Source organism: Hibiscus syriacus, unplaced genomic scaffold, assembly GCF_006381635.1.
Source record: "Hibiscus syriacus cultivar Baekdansim isolate YM2019G1 unplaced genomic scaffold, ASM638163v2 tig00110676_pilon, whole genome shotgun sequence".
Classification (NCBI taxonomy): domain Eukaryota; kingdom Viridiplantae; phylum Streptophyta; class Magnoliopsida; order Malvales; family Malvaceae; genus Hibiscus; species Hibiscus syriacus.
The window spans coordinates 1982362-1998857 of NW_024062820.1; the positions used below are offsets into that span (position 1 = coordinate 1982362).

At 35.0% G+C, this 16496-nt stretch overlaps 1 protein-coding gene and 1 long non-coding RNA gene across 2 annotated transcripts; both read left to right on the forward strand.

Annotated features, from left to right (window-relative positions):
• Positions 1-5154: 5154 nt before the first annotated feature.
• Positions 5155-8679, forward strand: LOC120137910 (KH domain-containing protein At2g38610-like). The gene is made up of 7 exons (XM_039153548.1): positions 5155-5312; positions 5462-5550; positions 6294-6445; positions 7027-7143; positions 7269-7385; positions 7540-7683; positions 7871-8679. The coding sequence occupies exons 1-7, from the start codon at positions 5233-5235 to the stop codon at positions 8015-8017; spliced, it is 846 nt and encodes a 281-aa protein (XP_039009479.1). The 5' UTR covers positions 5155-5232; the 3' UTR covers positions 8018-8679.
• A 787-nt stretch (positions 8680-9466) lies between these two features.
• Positions 9467-11334, forward strand: LOC120137911. Its single transcript, XR_005517466.1, has 3 exons — positions 9467-9536; positions 10049-10115; positions 11174-11334. It is a non-coding gene; the product is annotated as an uncharacterized LOC120137911 (long non-coding RNA).
• The last annotated feature ends 5162 nt before the right edge of the window (positions 11335-16496 follow it).

Consider the following 16496-nt stretch of genomic DNA (forward strand, 5'->3'; position numbering starts at 1 on the left):
CTTGAGTATCACTAAACTCGACTCAAAAACTTGTGAACATAAATTTTCAAGCTCAACTCGAACTCAAAACTATGAATTAAAACTCGTAAAAGCTTGAAAAACTCAAAATGAAAAAACAATCTTAAACTTAACTTGATTGAAGACTCGATTAAAATTCGAACATGAACTTTAAATACATGAAAATCTTATATTGCATTTTTAAAAAAATCAACACAAATGTTTAATAATTTTAATAATTTTTTTTTAAAAAAAATAAAATCTTAATATATTATAATTTTGAGTTGCTCGTTAGCTTTCCGAATTGAGTATCAAATAGCTAGTTTTGACTCGTTAAGAACTCGAGTTAAGTATTTATCGAGCTTTAACTGAGTCAATCTCGAGTAGCTCACGATCTGTCTCGTCTTATTTAAAGCCCTAGTACTAACTTGCACGTTGTCAAATGAAGACTCAAACTCAGATTTATTAAAATTAATTCAAACCCTTAATGATCTGGCGACACTAAGCAAATAAAATGCCACAGGGAATTGTAAATCAAAAAATCTCAAACACACACCAGTCGAGCAATGTAAACATTTGCGAGAGTTGTCGAATGTGCAACATTTTAGGTGTTCATGCTTTAACATTACAAGAGAAAAAGACAGTTAAAGGAACTAAAGTTCATATGCTCTTTAGTCTTCTTCAGCAGAACAGAATATCATTAGAGCACTTTTATTTCTTCTCCCTCGATCCATTGGGTCAAGTTTCCTACATTTAACACCGAATAACATGAGCTTCTATGTGTGGAACAACGAAAAGCAAAACTGGGCAGATATATGCAAACAAGGCAGGATGAAACACATTTCCCCCTTTATCAAACGGAAAGAAAAAGGGCGGTAGTCGTTAAAATATATGCATGCACACGCGGCTAAATGCAAGTGAAACATCAAAGAGCACAAGAAACATAGACTTATTTGTGGCATTGCTAGTCTCCTTCCAGTTGTACAACATGCAAAGTAACTAAAACAAAGCACCACCAAAAGAAATCTTCAGAAGAATGAGTTATTCTAGTTAAAATTTACAACTATCATTAAAAAAATTATGAACTACTAATAATAATTCAAGAGCCAAATAATTTAATAGTTATGGTATAGAATGAACACTGCTCTTTAACTTAATCAAGTTTGCAGAAATCAGAATCACAAGGAAGCACATTGTGTCATATTCACATAAGCCATAAATAAATAGAAATTACATATTCAGCTCATGAGCTAAAGCCAACGCTTCAACACATTTGAAATGGACAAACAAATCAAAACTATGTCTAAGATTTTAATGCATGCTACTCTATAATCATTTCAAAATCCCATGCACACGTATGCAAACGGAAACTTACAAAATTTAGGGGCGAAAACAGATTATCAATATAAAATACAAAAAAATATCTAAAATGTACGAGAATTTGAAATTTTCATGGGACATAACACCCCTCTCACTGAAAGCAACAGTCCTTATAGACCAGAGTGAGCTGGGGAACTTGCAGGAGAAAGTCCAATAACATTCCACTACATACTCCATTAATAAATTTAGCTCTCATCATTGTAACAGATGTTTAGTCCATAGATTAATGTATTTCGATGGTAATGAAATATTAAAATTAAAAGTTTAGTGTAAGAAAATCGGTATACTATGACTTCTAGGCAGAGTAAACAAATAAGAGGGGGGAATATCCAGCAGATGGGGAAAATGAATTGAAATCAGAAATGAGTAAAATTGGGGGGAAATTAATTGAAAACCCTAATAAGTTGATCTCCGATGAAATCAATGACAAGTAGAGAAACCGGAGATACAGATAAAGAGAAAACATTAAAAAGATGAAATTAAACAGAAGAGAAAAGCAAGTACCAGAACTAAACCAAAAAGAGATCAATTGGAGGAAGAGAAATTTTCCATGAGCTTCTTATCTCTTCTTTCCATGGCAACGTCCCACATATCGTTCCCGATGTGCTTCGGCTGTTTCAAATTTCAGTTTCATCAAACGATTTCAATCAAAACTGAAACCCCAATGAATAAATAGATCCAAATTTTTTAAATTGAAATCAAAAAAGGGAAACGAACCCGGCCATGATAAGTTTTGTGGATGAAATACTGAGCATTGCCCATAACGCAGAGCATCCCAGCTATGATCCCCAGGGGGAGAGCTGCTTCCAGCCATATCCATGCCATTTTCGATTCTTCTGCACTTTCGATCTCCCAAGTTTTCTAAGTGGGGAGTAATAAACTCCGATTCTGCTGTGAGCGAGGACTAATTAAGTTCCGGATTTTGGCCCAACCGTTGTGGAAATAGGCTTTCCAACTCGTTAAATCAGGGGTAAGCTACCTATTTAGTACTTTAACTATTAATTTTGGTCCGTTTTAATATCTAAATTATCATTTTTTAAAAATTTAACGTTAAATTTTGAACAGTTGTACTAAAATGAAACAAAAACTAAATTTTTTAAAGGTGAGATACTAAAATGAAACAAAACTAAACATTATGTATGATTTTGAAAAAAATTTAAAAGTTTATGTACTAAAACATATCAAAACTAATAATTTTTGTGTTAAACACGTAATTTACCCTTAAACCAACTAACTTAGTTTTCTTGGGATAAAGAACACAAATGATCCCCAAATGTAAGATATTATTTTATTGAGTCTCTCAACTATTAAAAGTTATAAAATAATCCATTAGTTATATGATATTATTTTAATGAGTCTCCAACTTTTGAAAGTTACAAAATGATCATTTGACTATTTATATGTCCAAGACTCATTATTTTTGTTAAAAAGTTGAAGGTAGTCTAAGTTGAATATTAATTTGCTGACTGTAATATGATAAAATATGATAATAAAATCTCAAATAACTATTATATCTCACTCAACTGGTTAAGCGTCCAGCTTAGACTGTCATAAATTTGTTTAACAAAAAAGACGAGTTTAGAACATATAAATAGTCTAGTGACCATTTTATAACTTTTAATAGTCGTGGGACTCAACAAAGCAACATCCTATAATTGGGAGAACATTATATAACTTTTAATAATTGTGAGGCTCAATAAAATAACATCATATAGTCAGAGGATCATTTGTGTACTTTACCCTAAATTTTTTTATTTGATGGATAAAGTATACAAATGATCCCTTGATTATAGGGCGTTGCTTTATTGAGTCACTCGATTATTAAAAGTTACAAAAAGTTCCCTAAACTATAGGACATCATTTTTTGAGTCATCGACTATTAAAAGTTATAAAATGGTCACCTGACAATTGATTGTGTTCCAAACTCGTCATTTTTCGTTAAAAATTTGACGACAACTTGAGTTGGACATTAACAAATTGAATGAGATATAATAGTCGTTTGAGATCCTGAGACCAGATTTGATCGTATCTCAGTCAAATAGAGTAACGTCCAACTCAAATCGTCATCAACTTTTTAACGGAAGCGGACGAGTTTGGGACAAAATGAATAGTCGAATGACCCTTTTATAAATTTTAAAAATTAAGAGACTCAAAAGAATAACGTCGAATAGTCGAGAGTCGAGACCGCTTTTTCTATATCTGCACACATATTAAAGGAGACCAACTCAACTTTCAATAATGTGTGTGTGATTGGAATTTCAAATAGTCTATAGTTGGTTAAATTTTTTAAAATATATATTTAAAAGTTACTTTATTGATTTTTTTACATGTATTTTCAACTTTTAGTTTTGAAACAAGACGTGTACCGCAAGTACAATATCCAATAAAATAGGATGAAATAAAAGCTATTACTAAATTTAGTAATCCCAATCACCCAAATGTAATATAAAGTTGGTGACATTACGTCACGTAAAATGGGAAGAGCGTTACCGTAATAAGTCTCTAATACTCTATCTATATTAACCAACCAATAAGTGAAATATTAATAGTTACACAAAAAGGTAAATTTCCTTTATTACTTCATACATTATACATAAATTATAAATTTACTCTGCTTTCTGATTTTATGACTTTCTACCCTTTTATTTTTATCTTAATCTGAACAATAATCGTTAAAATTTGAGGTTAAATCCTATTATAATTTCTTATATTTTGAGTAAGTTTACATGTGTTTTTTCTACTATTTGATCATTTTAAATCTTATTATTTAATCATATTATAGTTGTATTGGTGTTTTGTATCCCATGAACTCTAGGCTGAAAATCGTGATCCTACGTGATCCATACGCCCAATCGATGACAACTACGACGACGTATGACTAGAAAGATGGAAGAAACTACGTCGACGACGGTGGTCATAGTCAACAAGAGCGATGATGGTGGGTTAGGGTTAGAAATTTAGAATTTTTAGGAATTTGAGTTTTTTTAACTTAAGAGAAATTAGGTTTTTTTAATAAATATAATAATATTTTTTAAAATTTTCAAAATTACTAGAATTAACATGTGTCACCTAACTGAGAAAATTAATAGCAATTATGGCTTGAACACCTAAAGTGATAACGTTTGTAACGTTAGACATCTGATCATTCAAAAAATATGTTTGGGCACCTATTTGTGAAAAACTCTATAGTTTGGACACTTATTTTATAATTAAGCCAAAATAAAATAAAAGAAACAGCAAGCAGCTAAGGCCAAAGGTATCCTAGAGGAGCGGGTAGCCGGGGGCAGCTAAGACTTCGTTGGCATTTGGCATTACCAAACAATCACTATAATTCCCCCATTGGCCTCTTCCTTCTCCGTGGGGTCCAAACATTTTGTGATCCTTTGCATGATTGACACGTGTCCTATCCATCTCTTCACTTCTCTGCATCCCTCCACATCCTCTAACTTCCCCACCCACCACAGGGAATAGTAAAGACACTGCCTTTCTCTTCTCCTACTCTTCTTCTGGCCTAATAATCCCACACTGTCACTTTTTCTAGGAAAAAGAGCATAAAAAAATAACCGTCTTTGCAGAGTTAACTTCCGACAATGGAGGAAAATTATGAATTTTTTAAAATGTGGACTCCTTTTCTACTAATTTGACACACAGTGCTGTCCATAAATTTTCATTTTTTTGTTATTTTTTTATTATATATATAAATAATATTGTTGCCTCTTATTACACACCTCTCTTATTGATGGTGTTGTGTTCTTCTTTCTTTATCCTGCTCAAATTGGGAAATCTTTTTTCTTTCTTTTAAACTAAAAAGATCATTCATTTATAAAGAATTGAATCCCCAAAGGCTAAACTAGTATGTCGGGTATCTATAATCCCAACTTTTCTCCTGCCAGAGCTGCTTCTCCTCAGATCAGAACCACCCCAGATGCTGACAGGTAAACTTACACACAAGTTTTATTTTATTTTAACTTAAACTTGTTTTCTTCAATTCTGATTCTTCCTTCTTTTTTTTCCTTTTGGGTGTTGGACAATTTTTAATCTGTTTGGAATTTTTGTGTTCTTTTTCTTTTTTGCTTTTCCTCAGTCAGTACTTATCAGAACTGTTGGCAGAGCATCAAAAGCTTGGACATTTCATGCAAGTCCTTCCTATATGTAGCCGCCTGCTAAATCAAGGTTAATTCTTTACTCTTGTCACTCCTGGATCTAGGTTTTTTTTTAATTATTGTATGTGTTTTAGTTACCAATGGTAGGTCAGTCTAATTGAATGTAGTGATGAGATTTTCAAGTTTGCCTTTTTCTAGTACCTATTCCCTTGGTGGTTATGGTATTGGTTCGACCATGTAATTAACCCTATATTTGTTAGTTTGCTGTGTGGTCCAATACTAGAACCTGACTAGCTTTCATCGCAGCATTGTGTTTTGGATGGTGCCTTCACTGGGATTAGTTGTTCACTACACATCGATCACTCGGTGATCATTGTTGTTTTAGGTGAATTGTATACGAGATACTGTCGTCTTCAGCTGGGACAAAGTCTTGAGTCACTTGGTGTTCACTGCTGTTTTAGTTAAATGGTGTGATTATTTTCACCTTTCTGTTCGCGTGCTATGTATTCGAATATAAATTGGAAAAGATTCTTAAGTTTGGGCTTAGAAAGGTTATTGCATTTCAAGTATTACTCATGTCTTGAGAAGAAAATTCGTCTAATATGGAAAAGCTGGCATAGATGTGAAGTAGATGCGGCACCATAGGTAGAGTAGGTGAAAGTGTGTACATTTTTCGGACCGTAGGATGTATTAGCACTCTATGTTTCTTTTTTAAGTTTTATTATCATTTTGCCTCGAAATGGTTATTTTGATTTTGGATGTTATGTTCCTTTCATGCATTGATATGTTTTCATATGTGGTCTCTATATGCAGAGATATTTCGGGTCTCAGGACTGATGTCTAACCAGGGATTTGGTGACTTTGACCGGATGAGGCATAGAAGCCCCAGTCCCATGGCTTCTTCGAACCTTATGTCAAATGTTTATGGGAGAGGATTAGGCGGCTGGAATAGTCTTTCCCAAGAGGTTACTATTCTTAAATCTTTTAGCTTTTGTTTCTTCATTTTGAATATATATATTATCATTCACATTTTTATTGTTTGAAGTTCTCTTGCTTTATTAGTAGACCAAAACATTCGGATATTGATTGGTCTTGGTTTAACACGATTTACGTGATAATGGTTCCTGGAAGAGTTCATATCTTCGTTGGCTAAGCAACTGTTCTAAAACTATGGATTTCGATTTTAGTTGCTAAGTTCTGTTAGTTAAACAAGAATAAGGAAAATGCCCTAATTGTCACCAAATGAAAGCATTCCTACCAAAAGGTGAACATCCGAGTTTTATATTGATCCTCTTTGTATTTGGTTGATGACTCATACACAATGATTTTTTAATCTCCAATATTTTACTCAATGTTGGACCATCGTAAGTAACTCGGATGAGAACTTAATCTATTTCCTGTTCAAATTGCTGTGCTTGCCAATGGTATCCTCTTAACGCGGATGAATTGCAGAAGCTTAAACTCGTCTAAATATGTTTGTTTCCTGTTTCTTGGATTGAGCCTTCTGTTCTTTTGTGTCACCATGTTTTTGTTTTTATTTTGACAGAGATTGAGCCGACCACCGGGGATGTCAATGGACTGGCAAGGTGCCCCTGCAAGTCCTAGTTCATACACTGTGAAGAGGATTTTGCGTCTTGAAATTCCTGTTGATTCATATCCAAACGTAAGCCGTAGATAGCTGCTAGTGCGTTGGATTAAAATTTTATTGATTATAATTTTCATATTTCAATCGAATGAGACAAATCTGTTGTGAGAATTGGGGTTTAGAAGTCTTTTTTTCGTTGTTAGTTCAATTTTGTTGGACGACTTCTAGGCCCCAGAGGAAATTCATTAAAGCGGGTGGAAGCTACTACTGGCTGCCGAGTATACATCAGAGGCAAAGGATCAATAAAGGATCCGGACAAGGTAAAGCTACAAATTATATGAACTATTGTTGTTGTTGTTTAGGTCCAATACCATTAGCTTTTTATATCTTTAATAGCCCCCTTTTTTTTCCTACGAATTTTCCTGAAAAAAAATTGATTTTTTTTAATAATTCCTCATCTTTTCCCATATGAAGGAAGAGAAGCTGAGAGGCAGACCAGGATATGAGCACCTGAACGATCCACTCCACATCTTAATCGAGGCTGATTTGCCTGCTAATATTGTTGATACAAGGCTTAGACAGGCACAGGAAATCATGGAGGAGTTACTTAAACCCATTGTACGTACAGTAATCTTCCTCTCTTCCACCTACCTACTTTTGTTATCCTCATGGTTGCAGTGCAGAGCACTTTTGCATCCATTCTCCTCGGCCGTTATCAATTTGCAGGCATCATGGTGTTGAACTGTTGATGTTAATATATTTTTATCCGTGTATTCTTTTCTGAACTTCATAACGTCATATGCAGGATGAGTCGCAAGATTTTATCAAGAGACAGCAGCTGCGCGAGCTGGCAATGCTAAACTCGAATTTCAGAGAAGATAGTCCTGGTCCAAGTGGCGGCGTTTCTCCTTTTAATTCAAGCGGAATGAAACGTCCAAAAACCGGACGCTAAGAATCAAACCTGAAAACCATCTGGAATTGTTTCTACCGTGCTCCAGGATTTCATAAGCCAGCTATATCTTCTGATACATATTGGTTCCGTCCGTGTAACTCGTAAAGACTAGGCTAACAGTTGCAGCTGCAGCCGGCGATGGGATTTCCATCATTCAACTGTTTTTCCGATTGAAAAAAAGAAAATTGGGTCTTGGAGTCTAGATTTGGTGAAGTCAGTACTCAGTTTTGCTGTCAACTTTTAATACATTCATTGGATTTATTCATATGATTAGTAGGTTAAGGAGTGAAATATATATATATATATATATATATATATATATATATATATATATATATATATATATGATGGTGAGGGTTTTTCTGAGTTTTATGGGGGTCTGTGTCATATGTTTAGTTTGATTCCTTTACATGAAGCATATAGTGCAGGTCGAGTCAGGTCGGGTTTATTATATTCTTTTATTTCGGGTCAGAGTATCCGAAGAAGCACATGGGTCGTCTCTCGTCTTTTAAGTTGGCTGGTTGTGTCTTCGATTACGATGGAGACGATAGATTCCCGAGTTTTGCTTCTGTTTCAATTATTGAATCAAAGAAATGTCTGGCAACATCTTTGATTGGATTCTGTTTTGTATTTTAATATATGATTGAGATTGGGATGATGAATTTGTCTGTTTGTTAATGCCTCATTAATTTTATATAAAGAGTGTGCACTCATCCTCTGGTCTATGTCGCACTTAACATAAATATATAATAGTTAGTACCTCCCGGACGATGTTTCGACCATGAGAGATCGGCAGCATGCCGGTCAAAAGTTCCGGAAGCACTATTCTGAGGCTATAGACGTCGCTTTTGTTGGCTAACTTGTGAATTCATACGATGAACATATGGGAAGGGAAAAAAACCAAGGAGCATTATAAGGATCCTAAGGAAATATACCAAGTTCATTGCTTTGCAGCTATGGACATATATAGAATGTACCTACTCGTCTCAAAGGCATATGCAAATACGGACGGTCAGTATCTAATCGAGTTTTGATTTCAACTATTTTTTCTTCAAAATCACAATTAACGTTACGTTTTGATTTCATTTAGATTACTCACCGTTAAAAAAAATTAACAAAACTATTGACGTGTCATTTTTTATTTTTCAATGATGATTTGACATTACGTTATAGTGACACATAAGTATCACTATTAATTTTTTAACGGCGGATGATCAAAATAAAACCAAAACTAAGCATTAGGTATGATTTTTTTTAAAAAATAGTTTGATGACTAAAACGGAGTAGAGATAATAATTGAGGTACTAAATATGGAATTTATCCATGAAATTATTGTCAGCAGTGAAAAGCAAAACATGCTCCGGAATTTCAACAGCTTTTTGTACCCAAATTTCTTTTTTCTGCTTGGTGCTTCTCCCTTCAATTTCTACTTCAAATTTGAGCCTATAAAACTATAATGTTTCACTGATTATAGTTGGTCGATAATCTGATCGGAAAAATCAAGCCTTCATTTTTACAGGTGAATTAGCCGTCCCTTTGTCCCGAGCTGGTAATCGATACATTTTTTTATTTAATTTTCTTAGCATGCATTCCTTACTGCCCTTTTCTCTCTGTTTCCCTTTATGGACTGCTTTCAGATTACTCTTTTACTGCTGTCTCTCCTTTCTTGTTTTTTGTTAAAAGATCAAAATTCTGATAATTCAAGTGAAAAAAGAGCTATGCCGATATGTCGGAGGTGGGTTGGAATTGTTGTTACGTTGTGACTTGGGGCTTCCTTTTTTTGGGAAAGATTTGAGAAAGAAAACATCACGATTCTGCTAATTTCTGCGTTTGGGAATCTGAATGGATTGTAACTTGTTCAGAAATGTAAATACATGCCTTTTGAAGTTTATTGTAGGTGTGGAAGTTAAATGGATTTAATCTAACTTGTTTTAATGTTAGTTTTTATATATATTAATTGATAGTCAAATTGTTTCTTTGCCATGTACTTAGTCTGTGATTTCTTGACTTTGATGTTTTTCCAGCTTTCAGGGTGCTTATCCATTGCTGCTGTTGGCATTTTGGCAATTTTTAAAATATGGGACATTGCTTCTCTAGGGTACGTGCTATATATATATATATATATTACTCAATGTAAAACTCTTTAGTTTTACACAGATTTAGGATCTCTGGATTAGTGAAAATAATGATTCAAATTGACTCTTTTTTCCCCAGTAAATATATTCACATTTCCTACTTCTAATTTCAACAATTTGATTTCACTCATCTTACGATCCTAAATCTATGTAAAATTAAAAGAGTTTTACATTGTGTAACATGATCCTATCCCTGTATGTATACACTTTTTTTAGTCTTTCAAATTTTTAATGACTGCATAATGTATCAGATGAAAGAATATTGTTGGCCAAAATGTAATGAATCTTTAATTAAACAAACCATGAAATCTGAAACGTTTTAAAATTAACGTTTTCTGATATTTTACTTGCATTATAGGACATGTGATTTTTTTTTTATGTAAAGGTACAATGTCATATGATGATTGTTCAACAGCTTTGAATAAGAAAACTAGAATTTCGAGAGCTCTGAGAAGAAGAATACATAGCTCCTACCGTTTACTGAAAACTGAAATTGAATTTGTTTATGTTCTTATGAAACCATGAGATTTTTGTTCTTTTCTTTTTTAGTGTTTGATGCTAACTGTTAATAATAGACTGAAACGATACACTTTATATGTAAAATTGTTATTTTGTACATGTTTTTAGTATATGGTATATTTTGTAGTTCGTCTGGTGAACTGGTTTTCTAGACCTCTTTGTTGGCTAACTATGACTTTTTTTATTTTAAAAATTCCATTTAACTTTTATTTATAGAAAAGAAACCAAGCATTTCAATATACTAGTGATAGTTCTAACGTCTTAGAGAGTGTGCCCCAGGATTCTAATGCCTTGGTTTGGGGAATGGGGTCCAATTCAAGAACGTCGTTCAGAACACTATGATGAGTTGAATGGTTGTGGTTTTGTTAATGATGTTTCTTTTAACTAACAAAAATAACGGTTTTGTCTATACTGACATTTTTTTGCCTCAACACTTTGCAATCCTGCATCTGTTATCAGTTACTACCTTGTTGAAGTTGTATAATACCTGTGATACTTGTAGGATAACTCTGATGACACTGATTCAGATCAGGCTGTTGAGTTTGTTGGTGGAAATGTGCACCGTGTTACCTCCAAAGAGGATTGGAATCAGAAGTTGTCCAAAGCAAAGAGAGATGGCAAGATTGTAAGTTTCTTTTTACTTTCAACTCAGGTGAGGTAACGGAGCAGTAGTAACTACGCTAAAGGATTTTCCCATCTAATGACCTCTCTTTGTTTAATGTCATGTTATATCTCTTTTTGTTACATGTTAATTTCTATGCCCTTTTGGAGTAAATACCTATATGTTTTAATAAGATCTCACACATGAGAATTCTACATCCGGATAGCTTTATCTATGATGATACAATGTGTTTACCATGGAAGTCCCCCTCTAAAGAACTCATCGACAATAACTGATTCTTAGTTTGGAAAAGCTCCGTAAAATATTTTTTTCCACTAAGATGAAACATAATAACTAAGAACATGATTTCATGTAATGATGAAAGTTCTGTGATTTTATTTTCTTCTTCCTTTCATTAGTTTTAAGTTGGATGAGGCCCTGTAAAATTTTGGTTTACTCTGTAATTTGCCTGGATTCAGTGGATTGTAAATTTTTCAAGTACATTTCGTTTTACATTGATAAGGTGGCTACATTTGCTTAAAATATCATCGAGTCCTTATAGATTGATTACTTCTTTCATTTGTCTTTTCCTGGAAAGACTGCTTGCTCTTTGTTTACTCCTACGCCTGTCATGTTTACTGGAGAATTTGTTGTCTATGAAAGCCTTGATTTATCGCATGTCTAAAGCCTAATGATTAATCAGGTAATAGCAAACTTCAGCGCAACATGGTGCGGGCCTTGTAGAGTGCTTGCACCATTTTATTGTGAGCTCTCGGAGAAACACCCTTCTCTGATGTTCTTGTTGATAGACGTCGATGAACTAACTGTAAGTATTGAATCGTCCATCTGCCAACTACCACTTTTTTTGTTTAATTCGTGCAGTGAGTGATTATGTACGAATGATATGGCTTAACCCTCTTGCATAAAGAAAGAAAACAAATTTGGCTTAGTATAGCAAATATATAGGATCCCAAGTGAGCACTGGGCAGGCATGCTACTTGCTTGATCTCGATAATTCGCGGGCTCGTATCACCCTGAAAAAAATAGGGTTTTCAATGATAGTAAGTAGTAGGTGGATGGATTTGTCTCTGTATGTGGATAGGAGAAGAATTTATAAATATGTTGGGAAAATCCAACATTTTAGTTGATTATAAAAGGATTGGTGTTGTGAAGGTGTTTATTTATGCAACAATGTCCAAGAAACAAGCGATGTAGTTAAAGATGAGGAATATAGAGTGGTGGATGAGGAAGAGGTGCTTGCCTTCTGGGTTCCGACAAAGGGTCCGCAACTACGAGCAGCAACGGTGGGCTGCGATGCGCGGTGTCGACGAATGCGAGATGATCCGAAACTTACCCGAGGGGCTCCGGAGAGATATCAAGTACCACCTTTGATAACGTTATTGTTGTCCTTTATTGAAGCAAAGCAGGTCAGCGGTAAAGATGGAGAAGAAGGATTGAAGACGAGTTCCTGTTCGACCGATTTCCGGCCGGGAAATAAGCAATTTATATGCAAAGTGATCTAAGAAGCCTGTTCAAATTTCTCACGGTTTATTAATGAACTGGCGCAAGTTGTTCTCGTGCTCTACTGGAAACCAGTTACAATATTTTCCCCCAAATTCTCGAGATGGAATTCCAACTGTTCATCTTCTGCCTGAAGTGTTCGAAGATGGAATTGCTGAATGGAGACTCTCGCTTGTTGGGCAATTCTTAGGAGTTGCTCCCAAACTTGCTTCTCTGCAACAAATTCACGATTCTCTGTGGAGAAAACCCTTACAAGGAGCAAAATTGCAGGTCAGCTATGCAGATAATAACCTTTACCTATTTTCGTTTAGTTCGGAACAAGCACGGGACTGGGTATTGGAGAATGGCCCTTGGCATATCTTCAATAAACCTTTAATCCTAAGGAAATGGGTTCCAAACATGGAAAAATTGCATTTCGACTTATCTAGAATTCCTATATGGGTACACTTGTTTAACGTTCCTTTAGAATTGTTCTCTTGCGAAGGCCTTAGCTATATTTCAAGTGCCATAGGTTACCCACTCTCAATGGATTCTATCACTGCCACGAAATCTAGATTAGAATTTGCCAAAGTGTGTGTTGAAATTGGTGCATCTGATACAATTCCTAAGTTTATAGATATTGTTCTAAATAATGGCCAAACAACTTCGATTGCGGTTGAAGTGCCGTTGATGCCTCCTAGCTGCAAAAATTACAATATTTTTGGTCATAATGTTAAAGGATGCAAGCATAATCCTAATTCTCAAGCATCAACAATGGTCTGGAGGAAAAAAGATGTTGTCACTTCAACCTCCCTGGTTCCTGAAGCTGCTTGTCCTGAAAGAAATCAAATTTTAAAGGTTGATGGTTCAAAACCTTATTCGTACCAATCATTAGAGGATAATGATACAGGAAATCAAATCAGTTTAGAGGTGCAACACTCAGGAGATGACCCTGATGATTCGGGTGTTCCCATAAAACCAGACTCCTCTACTACCACTGTTATCGCTCAAGAAACTGCTTCTGATCTTAATGTTGTAGAAAATCTGAAACTTCCAGAGCTTTTACGCAGCTCTGCTGATTGTATTTCTGCTCCTACAATTATCAATAAAAAAGTTAGAGGAAGGCCTGCTAAGGTTCAAAATGCATTAACAAGGTCAAGCAACAAATTTGAACTTCTAAGCACGATTGATGAGGCACAATCTACTGCAGAGAATCAAGGTAAAAAAGTTAAAGCAACAGCTTCTGGTGTTGAAGAATTGATAAAAGAACTCAGAACTAAAAAGAAGACACATCTTGACAAATCTAAGGGTTCATTAGGAGGAAGCAAGGGAGGGGATTCAGGCTCCTCATCCCAAGGAAATGATTATTTCCTTATGGAATGTAAGAGGATTGAATAATCCTCTTAAACAAGGCCAAGTGCTTCGAAGGGCAACCCAGAATAATGTAGATATTCTTTGCTTGATGGAAACTCGAGTGAAAGTAGAAAAATCAACTAATATTTTAGCAACTTCTTTTGAGAATTCGAATGTTCTCACCAACTATGAATTTGCAGTAAATGGAAGAATATGGTTTTTGTGGAGGAATGGACTGGATTTCTCCTTATGTAATGCAACAGATCAGAGTATCACTGTCAAAGGTTTGTTTAAAAATGCTCATTTCATCATCATCGCAATCTATGGTAGTAATAACGGTATTACTATAAGGCAACTTTGGCAAGAACTCCGACATCTCGATTCAAATTTTAGTGACATCCCTTGGCTCTTGGGAGGGGATTTTAATGTCACCTTGAACAATTATGATAGCACTAACCAAGAGATTATGGGTATGTTCACCTCTTCTGATATGTTAGATTTTCAAGAAATCACTCATGACTTACATTTACAAGATCACTCTTACTTTGGTCCTACATTCTCTTGGAGCAACAAACAAAGTGACAATTACCTTGCTCGAAAGCTTGACAGAGTTCTCATCAATCCCATTTGGTTCAAATCTTTTCCTCTCTCCTCTGTGGAGTTCTTAGCACCTTGTCCTTCAGACCATTTTATGGAAGTGGTTGATCTTCACAAAGAGGCTCACTTAAATCAACCCAAACCCTTCAAATTCTTCAATTGATGGACTCTTCATCCTGAATTTATTAATATTGTTAGTCAATCATGGAGTATGGCAGCACAAGGCAATCCTATGAAGTCTTTATTCTTAAAGCTTAAACGTCTCAAAGTCAATCTTAAACGGCTCAATAAAGACTACTTCAGTGACATCACGGCTCGAGTTAGACAAAAAAGAGAAGAACTCGAAAGATAGCAAATTCTTACTTTAAGAGGTGTTGATTCCATAGGAAAAGAACTTGAGTTGAAGAGAGAGCTCAACTCTTTACAAGAAGTTGAGTCCATGTTTTTAAAACAAAAGGCTAAATTGCATTGGCTTAAGGAGGGTGACAAATGCACAAAGTTCTTTCACTCAATCATTGCTACAAAGAACAAGAGACAAACTATAAGAGCCCTTGTCAACAGTCGGGGGGAAAAACTAGAATCATTTGATGAAATGTCCTCGGAAATAATAGAGTATTTCAAAAATCTTTTAGGCTCCAAGGATCCTAATGTTAAAGAATATCCTCCTACACTTCATAAAGATCTGATGCAGCCTATTTCTTCCTTTGGAGATTCCGAATACCTTATCAAGGAAGTTACTAGTGATGAGATCAGAGATGTTATTTTCAGTCAAGGCAACGACAAGGCCCCCGGCCCCGACGATTTTACTTCTCTATTTTTCAAGAAAGCTTGGTCAGTGGTGGGCAATGATGTTATTAAGGCTATTAAGTACTTCTTCCAAGAATCTTATATCTACCCAGCCTTTAATGCAACAGTTATTGTGTTGATTCCAAAAAAGCTGAATCCTAGCAAAGTATCTGACTTCCGTCCAATTTCATGTTGTTCAGTTATTTACAAGACAATCACAAAAAATTCTTGCTAACAGAATGACAAATCTGCTGCCAAGGATTATTGCTCCTAATCAATTTGCCTTTGTCAAAGACAGGAATATTGTTGACAATACTCTTCTCGCTCAGGAAATTGTTAAAGGATATGGGAGGAAGATCATTTCGCCGAGGTGTGCACTTAAAATTGATCTTCAAAAAGCTTTCGACTCCATCAATTGGGACTTCATTCATGCTGTTCTTAAAGCTTTGGATTTACCTCCTTTAGTCATTGAATGGATTGTATCTTGTTATACGGACGCTAGATACTCCATTGCTCTCAATTGGAAGCTTGGTTGGATATTTCAAGGGAGCTAAGGGAATCAGACAAGGAGACCCTCTATCTCCTATGTTGTTCGTTCTGGTAATGAACATCCTCTCTAATATTCTCGATAATGCTGCTATCAGAGGGATTTTTGCCTTTCATCTTAAATGCAAAAAAATTGGTCTTACTCACTTGTCATTTGCTGATGATTTATTAATTTTTTGCAAATGAAACCTTGAGTCTGTTATGGGTGTTATTATTGCATTGGATTGTTTCTATGAGTATTCAGGTTTGAAGCTTAATGCAAGCAAATGCGAGATTTTCACTACTGGTATCTCTGCTAATAATCTTGATTTTATCATCAATTATTCTGATTTTAAACATGGTACACTGCCTGTTCGCTACTTGGGGGTTCCACTTGTCACAAGAAAACTAATTGAAAAAGATTGTCGAGCTCTTCTTGACAATATCAAGAGCAGACTCCATC

Bases quoted from the DNA above. Each gene is read 5' to 3' on its own strand.
- LOC120137910 (XM_039153548.1), top strand. From the start codon at position 5,233: ATGTCGGGTATCTATAATCCCAACTTTTCTCCTGCCAGAGCTGCTTCT. The intron at 6,446-7,026 runs GTTACTATTCTT...TTATTTTGACAG, and splicing joins GGAATAGTCTTTCCCAAGAG to AGATTGAGCCGACCACCGGG. The intron at 7,684-7,870 runs GTACGTACAGTA...CGTCATATGCAG, and splicing joins AGGAGTTACTTAAACCCATT to GATGAGTCGCAAGATTTTAT.